Raw genomic sequence first — 17,528 nt, 5'->3', positions numbered from 1 at the left:
GTGACGTCAAAATGACGTAGATCTCGCTGGCGCGGCAGGATTTTGACTGCGCAACCAGAGGGCGCGCACCACTCTATTTTTGTCAGCAGCGCGCAACAAAGCGGAAACAGGAAGCACGAACGAGCTCGAGGGAAACCGGATGCCAGGACTCTCAGGGCGTTTTCACACCTGAAAGTCCGAACCAAGGTCCAGACCAAGGTTCATGTTTTTGTTACATTGTTTACATTTGATCCGGTTAGTTTTGGTTTTACACTGCAGTTATGCAAGCGCACTAAAGATCGATATGTGACAAAACTACATCCTGCCGTCATCACATACGTGAGCTGCGTCTCCAGATACTTATAATTGATTGGTTTGTAGACGGGCTTCCCCGTCCTCTCATATCCTCTCTCTGTGTCAGAGTTTTTTCAACTGACTGCTTTCTGGAGCATTTATTCAGAGAAAACGGAAATGGAAATCTACACTGTACATTTACTACCATCTAACAGGTAAACTGCTGATGTATTCTCCGACACGTAGGCTACAGGCTAACCACCGAGCTATTCCTTAAAGGAGCTTCCCCGGTCTTGTAACACAAGAAGAGCCTGCCAGAGCTTTTTGTATTTGGCCATGCAGCTGATGAATCTGTCTTCGACAAAGGTCAGTTTAAAAGATTTTTGTCAGCTTTTGAGAGGCGGCGAGCTGAGCTGGCCGATCTTCATTTGCATAAAGTTGGTTGGATTCAACTTTATGCAAATGAGGAGCGGGCAACTCAATGCCCCACTTTTCCAAAGTCCCTGCGATGCTACCAGAATGCATTGCACGGCTGCTCCCATAGAAATAAATGGGAAAAGCAGAAATGACGCTGACAGTGGACACGTACTATAACTATCTCTGGTACAGTAGGTGGCGCTCTGCCAACGTGCAACTGGTCAGATAAGACTTTTTCTTCCGGTTGACCTATGTCAAAATTATAACAGAAAACTACACTAAATTTGTTTTAATTTAACAACGTTATGTTTCATTCACACACTCTTCACTTCGTCACAGCGTAGGAAAGCATAGTTAGTTAGCCTAGTTAGCCAGCGGCTGTAGAGGGGGCTGTTAGGTCCCTCCACTTCTTTGCTGAGACACCTCGTTGACAGCCCCGGAGATAGACAATTTGTTGAGCCATCTCCCGGTGTCCGCTGCTGTCTCGGCAGGGAGTGAAAGAGACGGACGCTCCACTCTCAGACTCTGTGCTCCACTGCCGATCCGGTGTTTTGTTGTATCATAGCAACTGTTTCCACAGCGCTGATGATAATTTCCGGGTCAGAAACCACCGCAGCAGAGTGGGAATGGGGCAGACATAACCTACGGAGCATGTGCAGATGTGTAACATGTATGCATACCCCGGTTACTAAAGGAATTATCTAGCTCTGTTAACCAAGGTATGAGAACTCAGATTTTAAACCCTGGTAATTAGCTTACATGGTGTTTGAGAAACTGGGTTATTTGCCTCAACCCGAATATAATCGTTTTTTTTAAGCACTGAGGGAGGTAGTTACAGTAGATAGTGGTGGGTGGCCCCCAGTATGGAGAAGCAGGCAGGAGTACCGACAATGAAGCTAAGCAATGTCCTGCTGTGGACGGGGGCAGCAGTTGTGTTACCTAACCTTAACCCTGCACTGACTATAGAAGTACCTCATACGAACACACTTCTAAACATCTGACAGAGATGGAGTTGGTGAGGCTAGTCTCGGATAGCCAGACCTTCCTCCACAGAGCTGCGGCGGAAGGTCTGGACAGGAAAGAGGAGGATCAAACTGATCACTTTCTTCCCCAAAATACAGTGGACACTTTACTCATCTCATGCATATCACTGTAAAATCTACATAAGTAGATCTTACTTAAATCAATTGCCCTGAAAAAGTAAATATAACTGGTAGTCTTATACTTTATTTTTAAGTTTACTTAAAGTTTAGTTGTAGTCTACTTTGTGACGTTGTTCCAACTTAAAAAATAGCAAGAGAAATTAGGTTGTTCTTTCTAAGTTTGGTGTGTTAGATCAGACACTGTATGCAGACTGGATTCAACATGTATATTTAATAACATAAATAACACAAATTACAAGCACAAAATATGCTAAATATAGGCTACATAAATGATTATCCATGGTATGTTGTATGTGATAGGCTGATTCTGCATTCGACAGTTTTTTCTTTGGTTTAAGTAAGAGTATAAGAGGAGTACTTTGACACTGAATAGCAGCAAATGTGCACATATACATTTAAAAGCAGTTTGGGCTCGGGGATAAGGCTTTTATTGTGAATATTTCTGGGCGGAAGTGTTGTTCTTACTGCTGCTGGCGGATCTGTGACTTGACTGTGGTCCTCTGGAGCAGCAGCAGCGGAACTGATAGGATGAGAGGAGCCAGTGCTGGATCTAACTGATCCGTTCGCCCGGTGTACCCTCGGTGCTGCACAGTCTACCGTCCGGCCCGGCACGGCCCGGCCCGCCGTTATTCGACGGTCCGCCCCGCCGCTTGATCCCCTCTATCCTGTTTGTGTCGGAGCCTGTGCTGGAGGATGCGACGGGCCCGCGGTGCTCTGCGCACTGTGAAAACATCGATCAGCTGGAGCGTCAACAACCAGAATCGATCGGACTAATCGGATCATATATACGCTAGTATTATTATTATTATTATTATTATTATTATTATTATTATTATTATTATTATTATTATATAAGTCAGAGGGAATAAGGCGTCGTGCAGGCAGCGTCGGTGTCGGACACCCATCCATCCTCTCTCTGTCAGGTATGAAACAACAATAGGAGTCCTGATGTGTTAGACAGAAACATCTGGAAGGCTGTGCTCGGCTCTACACTGTTTGCATGTTCAAAGCTGCAGGGAGCACATATTATGGTCTGTGTTGGGCTCAGCTTGCAGCCCACTGGACACATGGCTCCATCACTGCTCTGTCCATCACAGCTCCACCTGCACAGCTGCAAGGCTGCACGACTACACGGCTGCACCCACTACACCACCCCAGCTCTCAACATCTGGAAACACTGTAGAATACATTCAAATATAAAGAGAGTCACTTATTATAGTTAATAATATAATAACTGACATCATGAACAGAGTTAATATTCTGATAGACATGGAAACTACATATACACTCAATGGCCACTTTATTAGGTACACCAGTAACATCTATTGCAACTCAACCCTACAGCTCTGCCATAAATCCTTCCATTACCAAGTTTGTAACGTTGAGTTTTGAACATTGTTAGAGAGGTGTAAGTTCAGTCAGAAGCATATTATTGAATGGAGGTGTTGTGCTGGATTACACAGCTATGATCTCAAACATCACGCAACATGAATAACTGTTGGGTTGCATTTAGTCTATATCCTTCTCGTCCACTTCCAGGATCGCTCCGGTGCTGCAGGAAATTCTTCCGGATGCATGTATTTTCCGTTTCCTTCCGCTTTCTTTGTGTTGGAATTTTAAACTCTGGTGGATTTCTGAGGACTATGGTTAACTGCTCCTCAGATCTCTGCAGGGTAAATCCAGACAGCTAGCTAGACTATCTGTCCAATCTGAGTTTTCTCTCGCACGACTATTTTGCAGCGGCTGGGCTCTGTACGGAGTTTAGCACCGCCCATGACGATTCTGATTGGTTTAAAGAAATGCCATTAAACCAGAGTACGTTTTCCTCCCATCCCCGAATGGTATGTGGAGTAGCCAGACCCTCCTTCAGCGTGCTTCGGAGGAGGGTCTGGCAAAGCGAGACTAGGTTGCATATTATACTGTTCAAGTGTCCCTAATAAAGTGGCCACTAAGTGTATTTAACACACAGATAAACGACGATCAGAATAGGAACAATAAAATGAAAACAAATAAAGATATAATCAAATAAGAAAGTTATTCATTGTGCCCGTGCTTCTAATACATGTTTTGTGTTTTCTCGTGGATTATCATCCTCATATTGCTCTCATATTTCCATATATGTTTTCACTCCAGACCTTTCCTCTGCTGCTCCTGTTAGCATCCACTGCTGCACTTTCAGCCAAAGGAGAAACAAAGAAAAGCCTCGATGATGGATCCTTATATGGCATGGATGGTTACTATGGTGACAGTGATTCACCAGCTGACATGAATATATCCAAAAGAGCTTTAATCTGTGGCGGTGTCCTCAGTGTTCCTCTATAAAGACATAATCCCTTGGAGCTGCTGTGACAGCACGCTTTCACTGTCACTGAGCTATTCTCTGCACCTTGATGTTTAAAGCACACTGCTTTTCTCACCTCACAAAGGGAGAAAGGTTGGGAAATACATGCCATGCTGACATTTGGACAAAGTCCCAGCACTTACCTGACACCTACACCTGGCATGAACAGATCCAAGGTTCAGTAGCTACATGTCCAGTCAATCAGATTTCTCTTCTCCTGCAAATATTTGATCGATTTCCACATGACTTCTCCATGTGATATGTCTGTGTGAACTTACAGTAGGTTGGAGGTTATCTGTGGGATAACCTTCAATGGGAAGGTTGGTGGTTCGATCCCTGGCCCTGCAGTCCCATGTCGAAGCGTCCTTGGGCAAGACACTGTACCCAGAGTTAGTCCTGATGCTGCGCCGCTGGTGTGTGAATGTTTACCTGATGAGCAGGTTACGCCTTGTATGGCAGCCTAACAAGTGTGTGAATGGTTCCTGTACTGTGTGAAAGCACTTTGAGCAGTCTTTAAGACCAGAAAAGCGCTTGCAGTCCATTTACTTACTTTAGTCCAAATGTGGCTGCATTTCATTTTAGTTTCCATGTGGACATGAAAATATGAGATTTTGAATCTGTATTAACCTAGACATAATTGTGCACACTGTAAAGATAAATGGTCTAAAACGTATGTGCAGAAAAGCCACTGAATGCAAACGGAAAGCATGTTTTCCAGTAATTGAAACCAAAAATGAATGGCACATGGTTGCTTCACCTTACCTCTAGAGCGATGTATCCAGTCAGATAGTGTTGAGCAGCCTGTAGCTCCACTGAAACGCTACAGCAACAGTGTGTGGCTGACACTGTGTGGGAGGCCAATCACCATATGTGAGAGATTTAAACATCTGATAATGTGGTCAGGAACTCATGATATTACAGAAACACATAACTAAACATCTTTGATAAGACAGACACAGACGCACACGCGCACACACACACGCACACACACACGCACACACACACACTTATATCCTGTAACTTTTTGGTTTGTTGCATGTTTTTGACTGTTGATCCAGAACTCTTTAAGTTTGTGTCCATCAAAAAAGAAAAAGAAAAATTGTGACCAAGATATGTAGGTTTTGGATCATTTCACATTGTCAGGTTTCTGTTTCTCTACGACCTCAAACATATTAACATTTCTTGTTTCTTCTTCTTTATCAGCTGATATGGTAGTGATAGTCCGAACATATTTGTGATAAGCTAATATCAGCTATCAGCCAAGATAAAACAGGAGCTCACACAACACAGAGGAGGGACAACGTTGATACTGAACCGCCTTCTGAACCATTTCTCTCTGTGTGCTCTCTCTTTATACTCTCTCCCTGATTATGAGGCGTCCTCCTCTGATGAGAATGAGACCATTTGGGTAGGGTTGTGTTGATGAGTACTGTCTGAGCCGTGTGTTCTCTCGTCCTCCTTGTCCTCAGCCCTGTGTGTTGGTGTGATGGCTGTGTCCCCGGTGCTTCCTCTGTCCCTGCTTCTCCTGTCCCTCCACACTCCCAGCACAGCGTCTCCGTCCTGCCCTGTGAGCTGTCGCTGCTACAGCCTCACTGTGGAGTGCGGTTCCACTGGCCTTAGGGACATCCCTAAACACGTCCCTCCGTCCACACAGGTACGCCCATTACACGTTCCTACTCACACAGGTACGTCCATTACATGTCCCTTCGTCCACACAGGTACATCCATGACACGTCCCTTCATCCACACAGGTATGCCCAATACACGTCCCTAGGTCCACGCAGGTATGCCCATTACACATCCACACAGGTACGTCCATTAGATGTCCACACAGGTACGCCCACTACATGTCCACACAGGTACGGCTATTACATGTTCCTCCGTCCACACAGGAACGCCCATTACACGTCCCTGCTTCCACACAGGTACGCCCATTACACGTCCACACAGGTACGCCCATTACACGTCCGTCCATCCACACAGGTACATCCATTACACGTCCCTCGGTCCACACAGGTACGTCCATTACACATCCCTCGGTCCACACAGGTACGTCCATTACAAGTCCCTCCGTCCACACAGGTACGTCCCATTACATGTCCCTCCGTCCACACAGGTACATCAATTGACATCAGAATGAAAGAACCAAAGATAAACAGTTCACCACCAAGTCAGACTTCTTTGAAACATTCACCGACCAACACTCTGCCTTTGTCCGTCTTCATCGTGTCTTCTCTCTGTCCAGACCGTCTTCCTCCAGGACAATGTGATTGGTCAGATCCGTCGACATGACTTCACTCTGCTGAGGCACCTGCACTACCTGTACCTGCAGGTAACACACACACATGCACACAAGATTTTTTTGGAACTCAAACTGTAACTGTGACCGCTGTCGGTTAGCAATCGCAAAAACTGTAACACGTGGGTTTACAAATGTTTTGTGGTTTTCTGTTTGAGCTTCTACTGTATCAAGCATTTCCTCATTCATTGGAATCTTAACATCTCTTAACCGCTTGTCTAGTCTCGAACAAAATAAAAAAACTAAACACAGAAAAACAAAAAGATATACAGCAGTCTTTCTAGTCTGAGTGCAACAGCAACTCCATGTTTAGATCGACTAAATGTAAATGAAAAATTAATGTGGACCAAGATGGAACCCAGTCAGATGTCTGTTCCCGCAGGAATGGAACAAAACAGAAGAAACGATACCAAAGCAGTAAAGTTACAGGTTTTAATGAACCGATCAGCAGTATCAGCAGCAACAGCATTTAGCCTGCTGTGTTCCCTTTGTCTCCAGAACAACAGCATATCAGCAGTGGAGCCGGGCTCCTTCCAGAACCAGGGCCAGCTGTTGGAGCTGGCTCTGAATGGGAACCGGGTCCACCTGGTGACAGCTGACATGTTCCAGGGACTCGAACATCTCCGCATTCTTTACCTGGCAGGAAATGACATCACCCGTCTGCTGGACTACACTTTCCGTGGCTTACAGGTAAGAGCACATGTATGTCCATTCCATTTCACGTTCACACATTTCAACAATAAACTCAATATAGAGCTATGCTCAGCACAGCAGATCTTCCTTCCTGTATGAGGCTCCATCAGTGATATGTAGCGTTCCATCTGTCAGCCTCTGCTAACCCTGCTAACCATGTGCAGCGCCTGCAGGAGCTCCATTTGCAGCACAACAGTATAGAGATGTTAGCAGACCAGGCTCTCGTTGGTTTGACTTCTCTGGCTCTGCTGGACCTGAGCAGGAATAATCTTCACACCATTGGCCCTGCGTCTCTGCGCCCTCTGGTCAGCCTGCAGGTGCTGCGCATCACAGGTGAGACTGGACTACATGTTGCCTGGTTTGTCTTTCTACTTTTCTTAAAACTGCTGTTTTTGGATTGAGTGTCCTACCAAATTAAGGGTTAAGTTAAAGCAATGTGGTTGATGTAGACTGAACCAGGCAGGCAGACCCCTCTCCACTCAACAAGGGTTATTTCTTTTGATTGAATCCTTTATATTTCACATTCTTCCTGCAGTTATTCCTTATGCAGTCAATGCATTCTTCTCTCTTTTTATGGTTACTCCCAAAGCCTTAAGGTAAAGTTTCCTGGTTTTCCATAGGTCAGTCCAAAACCATTCATAACCCTCCTGTCAAATACATATACATTCCTTATGATCATCTTATGTACTCATCACAAAACAAACACTGTCTTTCAGTACTCTGAAAAGTCTTCTTCCAGTGACTGGGACCTGGACTGGCTCAGCGTCGAGGCCTCCTGTCTGACTTCCTGTCCTCTCTCTGACAGACAACCCGTGGCGCTGTGACTGTGCTCTGCACTGGCTGCGGAGCTGGATCGATGAGGAGGGCCAGCGGCTGCTCAGCTCTGCAGAGCGTCGCCTGGTCTGCACCGAGCCACCGCGTCTCTCCCACCTCAGCCTGGTGGAGGTCCCCCTCAATAGCCTGGTGTGTATCCCTCCACTGGTGCAGCTGGAGCCCAGGAGGCTCGCTGTGCGCCTGGGAGAGAGCCTCAGGGTGTCCTGCCATGCCTCGGGCTACCCTCGGCCACAGGTAGGGATACGTAGAGTCAATAAGGAGAACTTCCAGCAGTTTCCACAACACTGGTTCAGCCTCCAAAATAGTCCAGCAGCAGTTTGCATGTCATCGCCTGAAGAATACTCACTCGCTCAGGATGCGAAGGGTGCAAAAGAACTCTTATTTCAGAAATTCTGAACTTAAGGGTGCTGTCAAAGCTTCATGCTTATATTGCACGGATTTCTGAATACTGAAATCGAAAGGACTACATTCGTATTGCGATTCAAGCTCTACAGATTCAAAATTGATTCATATAATTCCAAAAATTGCTTCATTTTTTTTTTTAAATTGTATGTCTACTGCAATCACATGGGAAAAGTAACTACATTGACATACTGTGAATCGTTTTTTGAATCGAGAATCATGAAAAATCTAATCGTGACATTTTCTGAATCGTGCACCCCTACTTCAAAGCTTATCTGAAGTGTTTCCATCCCTCTGCTGTAGCTCAGCAAGGAAAGACAAAAAGAGACAATCATCAGGAACTGTGAGAGAGCTCCCCTTGATTTGACTGACTTAGACTACTGAGTCTTAAAGCGCCCATATTATGCTCATTTTCAGGTTCATAATTGTATTTTAAGGTTGTACCAGAATAGGTTTACATGTTTTAATTTTCAAAAAACACCATATTTTTGTTGTACTGCACGGCTCTCTCTCACTGCTGCAGATCCTCTTTTCACCTGGTCTCTGTTTTAGCTACAGAGTGAGACCTCTTTTTTTCTTCTTCTTCTGTACTATCTTTGATTGCACTCGCACATGGGCAGTAGCTCAGATGTAGATCATGTCAGCTAGCTAGCTCCATAGACAGTAAAAGAAAGGCTGTTTCTCTAACAAGGCAGGATTAGCTGGGAGACTTCTAAATGAGGGCGCACATGTAAGTAGTTATTTTGTAGATTATGGTGAACTTGTGTGTGTTGTTGCAGTGCTTTGCTAGTGAGAACGAGGTAGCATGCTAGCGTTAGTATGCTAACGCTACGAGCTAACGGTTGCGGTTAGCCAGCTCGTTTCGGCTTGTGACATCATTGTTTTTTCATAATATGGGCACTTTAACATAAACTTTGAATAAATTTTTACACAGAACAAGGACTGTGAATTTGTGTAAGTGCATATGAAGGATTATTAATAGTCAGTATGGACAGAAGGAATGTACGGTGGCCGACAAGGGCAAACGCCCTGCAACTTAAGAAAACACACGCAAATAGACAAAACACAAGCAAATTAAGAAAACAACTTCAATAATTTGACAACACGTGAGCAGCATTCAGCAAACGCGCTGCAAATACACACAACACAACCAAATACATAAACACGCTGCAAATACACACAACACAACCAAATACATAAACGTGAAGAAGAAAAACGGAAGTTCTCCAGACCTCTAGGGGGAGCAGCTAAGTGGAACAGCTGGATTTTAGACCCCACGTGTGAGAGAGAGAGAGAGAGAGAGAGAGAGAGAGAGAGAGAGAGAGAGCAACTGCATAGGCTGTAAATATTAAGTTTATGTTTATGATTTGTTTTCTCTCGTTTGGTGTCTCGGCTCAGGTCACAGGTGATACTCAATCAGCAGAGACGTCTGTAAACTCGTGGTGATAAAACATTTAAAACTGCATCAGCGTTTAACGTTGACGTTTGTTTAAGCCATATTACATCAGAGGGTTTAATTTCGAGGTCCGAAAGGCGCATCACTGAAGTATAGTATAGGCCTCCTGAAGTGTAGTATTGTGATTATACAACAACGGTTACACAAAATAAGTGATCAGTCTGTATTCATATTGTGGAGCAATTTGCTCTTGAAATACAAAAAACAGACAGGATTTCTAGTCCCTCCCTGTTTAGTAAACCAGCCGAATTACCGTGGGATTTATCAAACTGAATAAATCTCGCCGGCACATATAAACACAAAACTGCTTTGCTAACTCCATCGTGTTGTAAGTAAGACATCTGCTGAAAAAGTTATTGTATTCATTAGCATGATTGCCGTAGGCCTACTGTTGAGTTCACAAACATCCAACACACCCAAGTACGAAAACATAGCGGGCCAGATGCCAGCTTTTATTTTGAAAAGCCGAAGCTCGGGGACGGCACCAGCCAGGAGGGCTTGAGACGGGAGCATAGACTGTATATTATTACTATATTATATTATGGTATTAATAATAATAATATGAATTTAATATACAGTCTATGGAGTTCTCCAGGCTGTAGTCATACCTGACTCTAATAAAAAAGGCACAGCGCTCTCTCCGTGGGGTTGAAAATCCAGCTGTTCCACCAGCTGCTCCCTCTAGAGGTCTGGAGAACTTCCGTTGTGTAATCTGGATGCTGCGTTTTTTTGTTGCATTTGTTTTCTGGGTTTGCGTGCTTTTCTTTTTGCGTCGTTTCATATTTGCATCGCGTTTATGTATTTGGTTGTGTTGTGTGTATTTGCAGCTCGTTTGCTGAATGCTGCGCATGTGTTGTCAAATGAATGAAGTTGTTTTCTTAATTTGCTTGTGTTTTGTCTATTTGCGTGTGTTTTCTTAAGTTGCAGGGTGTTTGCCCCTGTCGGCCACCGTAGGAATGATTATAATAATAAGCAACACTGTTTCAATGTTCATATGGCCACTGACAGAACCTGTCCATCAAGAGCGTCCTGACCCTGATGCCCAGGTTCAGTAATCCGTCTATATACAATCAGCCTATACTGTGTAAAGTGTTTCATTTCCTTTTGATGATCTTATCTATTTTAATTTGAGACAAAAACATTTTAGTTCTCTTTATTTTAGTGAACAAAATGTCATTTCATTTCATTTTTTTGTTTATCTCGAACAATCAACAATGCTGCAAAAAAAGTAATTCTATGCAAACAATCAGAATTTACCAAAGACAAAAAACAAAATAATAAAAAAGTATAAGTTGGAGAAGGAGCAGGCAGGTCCTGCCCCTACTTCACAATATCATATTACAGTATTACAAAACAAATAGATATGCAAATACAGCATACAATCTTTCAGGTCTTACAATAACTTACAATACAACAATATACAACAATACCTTTACATTACAATTCCATTCCTATGTTTCGGTCTATTCTATTCTGTATTGGTCAAGTATTGATTTCTTTAATGTATTTTTGAACTTACTGATATTATGTAATGTTTGATGTCATTGTTCAGTCCATTCCACAAACTGGAACACACATACTTTTAACAGCAGTTCGCACAAGAGGCTGTTTGAACATACAGTGTCCTCTTAGATGATATCCCCCGTCTCTTTCATTAAACATTGCGCGTATGGTAAATTATTTTCTTTAACTTTAAACATAAATTGTGCCGTTTTGAATGTAACAATGTCCATACATTTCAGCAAATGTGAATTCAAAAACAGATGATGAAAGTAGATTCAACAGTAAAACCATGATGGCATGTTTAATCAGGTTGGTAGCAGATGTCATGTCATGTCTACCTTTGGATTCTTTATGTGATGAGAAGCAAGACAGCTGATCGTGAAACTCTGAATGCTCTTCCAGGTGACGTGGAGAAAGGCATCCCAGGGGAAGGTGGTGCTCTCTCCCAGAGGCCTGGTGCAGGAGCTGGGTGCTGGAGGAGGGGCAGTGGGGGTGGCAGAGGAGCCGTCCGAGGAAGGCCGTGTCAGTCTGCAGAAGGCTGCGGGCGAGCGCTTCGACCCCGACACCGGCAGCGGCATGCTGTTCCTCAGCAACGTGACTGTGGCTCACGCAGGTTTCTACGAGTGTGAAGCCTGGAACGCTGGCGGTGTGGCTAGAGTGACCTTTCAGCTAGCCATCAACTCTTCCACTTCCTCTTCCTCCTCTTCCTCCTCCATCTGGGCCTCGTGGTCCCAGGTGTCGTCTCCGTACTCGCCGGCCTGGCCCCGGCTAAGGAGCCACGGCCCCGCTGTGGGCTCCGATGTGAGCCGCGAGCCGCTCTACGCTCTGGGCAGCATGGCCTTCAGCGCTCTGGGAGCAGCCACGCAGACGGCCATCGCTGTGGGCATCTCGCTGCTCGCCCTGACCGCTCTGCTGCTGCTCGCCATGATCTACAGCCGCCAGCAGCAGCCAGACAAGGACGCTGATGGAGCCGAGAAGGTGTGTGTCAGTCTGGACTAGAGTAAATGGTGTCAACAGTGTTTTATTTTCCAACCTGGTAAACGAGAGGAACTGCTTGAGGTAGATTTATTTTTGGAGCAACACAGAATGTGTTACACGACAAATTGTTTTCTGACACACTACACAGATGAAAGCAGGTTAGGCAAGTTAAAACTCTAAACCTTTCCTTTGGAACTGATGTATTAATTATTATCTGATAATAAACTGCTGTAAAGTAGGAGTCCCTAAAGTAAAAAAATAAAAAAACAGTCAGTAATATGGAGCCTTTAGTAGCATGTGATGGTAGCCAGTAAAAACTACAACAGTATTAGCCTGTGTGTCGCTGAATTCAAATGTCCACCCTGCAGCCTCGTAAGTAGATCTGGAAAAGTCTGTTCATCCTCTGTTGAGAAGCGGCAGTTCTAAAATTTAATTTGCCGGAGAGCAACGTGACTGGAGCCCAGTTTAAAATCCCTTTCACAGTTTAACCAGCGCTCCGGCACCATTCCCCTGTGAGCGTCTGCTACAAATCCCATAAACAGCTGCTGCTCCTCCCTCTAAAATCGCTGTAGAACATTCACGGTGAGTGAAAAAGTTTGACAAGTTACTTGTTGGATGTTCAAAGGTTCCTCCCTGGTGAATATAATCAGAGAGGGAGAGCAGAAAAGTACCAGAGAGCACCACACAAGAGGCTGCCATCCACAGCATCATCTTGCTCCACGAATTACACTGATTACATTGAAAACGTGTGCCATTCAGTGCAGTTGTAAAGTATTACAACCTCTAATTCTTCCATTGTATTGTATATTGCTGTACTATAAAGGTGATGAAGGTGAACTGTAACCTGCAGGAGGAGAGCATCCTGTACGTGAATGACTACTCTGACGGCCCCACCACCTTCGCCCAGCTGGAGGAGTACCGGGACGAGCGCGGCCATGAGATGTACGTCCTCAACAGGGCCAAGCCCGTGCTGCCTCCTGCCCCCCCCACAGCTGTCTCCACCACTAACCTGGGCTGCTCGGCTCCATCTGACACCTCTAGCCACACCCTGTCCTCGGGGCCGGGCCAGACCACCAGCCCCACTCTGGCCCCCAACAAAAAGCTGCAGCAGCAGCAGCAGCAGCAGCAGGAGGGCGACATACGGACCATGAGGAGAATGGCGGGGGAGGGAGGGGAAGCTGAGCCTGTGATTACTTCAGAGGCAGAAGGGATGTTTCTTAATCACACAGGTCTGTTCATGGACTCTCAGATCGCCTACGAGATCCACTGCTGAAGCGGAGAGAATCCACTGCAACACAGAGGCTTTGTGTGTGAATCCTTTCTATTACTCCCCCACAGTGACGGACTCTTATTGGAGAATTGTTACATACCTGGCACAGCTCACAATCGGGTTTACTACATCAACAGCACTTGAGACTTTTGAATGAACATACTGTGACCTTGCACGCTAAAACAGCAGTGGTCAGTAGGCTGGTGGGTAGACTGTTATTCAAATGCCCTACAGTCAAAGACCCATTTAACTGGGCTCAGGTAGAAGCTGAGCTGCACAGAACTGTCCTGTACATGAACATCTGGCTCAGCATTTATCAGAGCTACTTTCACACCAGAAACCTTTCAGCATCATTGCTGTGCAGGAGTTAACATCTGTCCGCTCAAGAACTCTGAAGGCTCCAGTTTGCAGAATGAGTATAACGAAAGGGGGACATCATGGAATCTTCCATTTCATGAGCATGTAGGAACCAAAGTGTGTTTTACAACTGTTGTTGTTGTTGTTAATGTCTGGACAGGCTGTTGAGCATCTGAAGGCAGTACAGTGGGGGTGGGACAGCAACAGCTGAATTTTGTAATTATTTATTTAAATGTTTGGGGAATGGCTTAAATCACCACAGAGAATGGAACTTTCTGAAGATTCTGTCTTTTTTAAATCATGAAACTGTTAACACATTGGGACTGTTGCAGGGGCAGAAAGGATTCAGCACGGCCAACAGTATAGAATATAGTCCCACACCTGAAAAAGATAAGAAACTGTAGAAAGAAATAGCATTTAAATATTAAAAGTGAGGCCAACATAAATTGTTGGCATGACTACATAGTACGGTGGCTCTGAGAGCTCAAAATTCTGCAAATTAAAGCTGGAGTGCAGAATGTCTGTCTCCTTCCTCTGGCAGTGAGAGTAAATACACAATCACAGTCAACGTGCTTAAGAAAAGCAGTGGGATCAATGACAACCCCCCACCTGCTTGTCAAGGTATTGGGTAGTACAGGAAGACTGAAGTACCGTGTAATAAATCAGAGAGCCAGAATAAGCAGCTACGCTGTGAAGAACTGTGGAGTACCCGCTTGGATCCACGGGATCAGACGTCGCTCCTCATGTGAAGAGACAGGCAGCCAAGCGCCCTGCAAATAAACATCAGACGCTGCAAGCGTGGTAACCATGAAGACGCTTCTGTGCACCGCTTCCAGTACAACTGTGTTTTCTTTATAGCCTAGCTCAAGTAAAAACTACAGGTAATGTTACGTGATACATCCAGTCTTGCCCTCCTGTTTAGTACTCGTTCTGAGTACAGATACACTGCATCGGCATTCTTCCAGCAGCGTGGGAATGTAGCCACAGATACCACACACCACAACTCCAGTGTACTGAGAAACACAGAGAGCTTTCCCTGGCAGCGATGGGCTTCATCAGCATCGTGTGAACTAGTTTCGCCATGGCTTGAAAGTAACGGACGTTCATTTATATGTAGCTCTGCACTCTAGCTTTAAGAAAACAAAAAAAAAAACACAACCAAATACAGAAACACACTGCAAATACAGAAAACACAACCAAATACAGAAACACACTGCAAATACACCATCCAGCGCCCACGTCGTTTAAATAGCAAATGCACCTGCGCCCATCTTTGCGCCCTGGTCTTACAGGGAGGTGTGTTCAGGTGCATTCTTGGCGTATTACTATCTTGAGGCAGCGGAAAGTGATGGGGCCATTGACCAACAAAAACCTGGTCTAAAGTCGACAAAGCAGCATTTCATTGTTATTTTAACAGCTCATTAGTAAAATGTGCCTAGGCTACTATGCTTGTTACACACACACAGGGTTGTGCAGCAGCACACAAACATGCAGAAGATAAAAAAACATTATGGTGCAAATCTGGCATCATAATAGCAATGCGCCAAGGCACAAACGCGCCTGACTTTTAAAAGGAATGGGAGAGGACACTCTGATTGGTTTACATTACATTTAGCTGACACTTTTATCCAAAGAGACATACAACTGCTACATATGCCAGAGGTCGTACACCTCTGGAGGAACTAGGAGTTAAGTGTCTTGCTCAGGGACACATTTGTGGATGTATTGCAGTGGGAACTGAACCCAGGTCTCCCGCACCAAAGGCACGTGTCATATCCACTGCCCCACCTCTTATTGCATGCTACACCCAAAAAACACCTATGATTAATGAAGACACTAAGTACAACCCTTTTGAACCAAGCGCCCGGCGCACGGACCCTTTTTTCCCGCCGTTAAACTAGCAAAAGTGGATATGTTCACGCCCTAAACGCACCTGCGCCACGTGCTTCATGGCGTGCGCTTAGATTGTTAAAATAGGGCCCTAAAACCTTTTTTAATATCTGAATTATGCGATCACAATGTTACAACAAACCAAACAATGTAACGACATTTCAGCTAATTTTCCAGTACCACTGACCGATCCCAGCCATGTGTATCACATGTGTGCGCTACTTGCAGTGTGTTTCTGTTATGGTTGTGTTTTCTGTATTTGGAGAGTTTTTTTTTTAAATGCTGTGCAAGTGTAGTCGAACTGGTGAAGATGTTTTTTTGGATTTGCAGTACTCTCAGTGCTGCCATAGGACTTATTAAATACTCAGCAACATGATCTGATTTCTTGGGCGTCAAGATGATTAAACTCAATTCACTTCAAAACAGACTGAAATTAAGGCTTGAAGAATAGAAGAAAAATGAATGCCTAATAAGGTATATCCGACCGAACTGCAAAAACAAATCACTGTGAGTGCATGGATGATTTTTTCCAATAAAAAGGCTACATCGGGCATGTGTTTAATTCAAAATCACAAACATTGAGCATACAAATATTCAATATTTATATTCTAAATATCACCCTTCCCTTAACTACCAGGTTAGCTTTTGTCCATGTCAGGATCCTGAATGACGACTTTACTAGAACTTTTTATTTTCTCAGATTATACCAGGGATATGGTTGTCAAGTAATTTATATATATATATATATATATATATATATATATGCACACATTGTTTTAATAAACTAACTAATTAAATGATGTGCATATACCACATTTAACTAAAATATATTTATTTTCCTTTGTATTTTTATCCCATTCCAGACAGCCCATGACAAAAGCGTCCAAAGTTCAGATTGGAGTTATTCCATTTCTTTTTGTGTATGTGACATTTTCCCATTTTTAAACCAATTGTACAAAGAAAATAAAATCTTTGTCCATCTCATTGTCTAAGAAGGAAGTCTTTTTTTCCTTCAAATGGATCCTTTGCTCAGTCTTCCTCCTTAAATAATATCTGGTGTCCATCCAGGATATATATATATATATATATATATACAGTGGGGCAAAAAAGTATTTAGTCAGCCACCAATTGTGCAAGTTCTCCCACTTTAAAAGATGATAGAGGCCTGTAATTTTCATCATAGGTACACTTCAACTATGAGACACAAAATGAGAAAAACAAATCCAGAAAATCACATTGTAGGATTTTTAATGAATTTATTTTCAAATTCCTCTGGAAAATAACTTTTTGGTAAAAACTCAACTCGTCGTGTTTGGAGGGGAAAGAATGCTGAGTTGCATCCAAAGAACACCATACCTACTGTGAAGCATGGGGGTGAAAACATCATGCTTTGGGGCTGTTTTTCTGCAAAGGGACCAGGACGACTGATCCGTGTAAAGGAAAGAATGAATGGGGCCATGTATCGTGAGATTTTGAGTGAAAACCTCCTTCCATCAACAAGGGCATTGAAGCTGAAACGTGGCTGGGTCTTTCAGCATGACAATGATCCCAAACACACCGCCCGGGCAACGAAGGAGTGGCTTTGTAAGAAGCATTTCAAGGTCCTGGAGTGGCCTAGCCAGTCTCCAGATCTCAACCCCATAGAAAATATT

At 44.1% G+C, this 17,528-nt stretch overlaps 1 protein-coding gene across 1 annotated transcript; it reads left to right on the top strand.

Annotated features, from left to right (window-relative positions):
- The first annotated feature begins 2,308 nt into the window (after positions 1-2,308).
- LOC144523757 (leucine-rich repeat-containing protein 24-like) lies at positions 2,309-16,589 on the top strand. Its single transcript, XM_078259585.1, has 8 exons — positions 2,309-2,776; positions 5,664-5,848; positions 6,440-6,526; positions 6,992-7,183; positions 7,351-7,519; positions 7,992-8,254; positions 11,784-12,359; positions 13,210-16,589. The coding sequence occupies exons 2-8, from the start codon at positions 5,681-5,683 to the stop codon at positions 13,630-13,632; spliced, it is 1,878 nt and encodes a 625-aa protein (XP_078115711.1). The 5' UTR covers positions 2,309-2,776; positions 5,664-5,680; the 3' UTR covers positions 13,633-16,589.
- Positions 16,590-17,528: the final 939 nt, after the last annotated feature.

Source organism: Sander vitreus, chromosome 9, assembly GCF_031162955.1.
Source record: "Sander vitreus isolate 19-12246 chromosome 9, sanVit1, whole genome shotgun sequence".
Lineage (NCBI taxonomy): Eukaryota > Metazoa > Chordata > Actinopteri > Perciformes > Percidae > Sander > Sander vitreus.
Note: the sequence above shows the minus strand (reverse complement) of the source record. Positions and strands in the feature narration are given on the sequence as shown.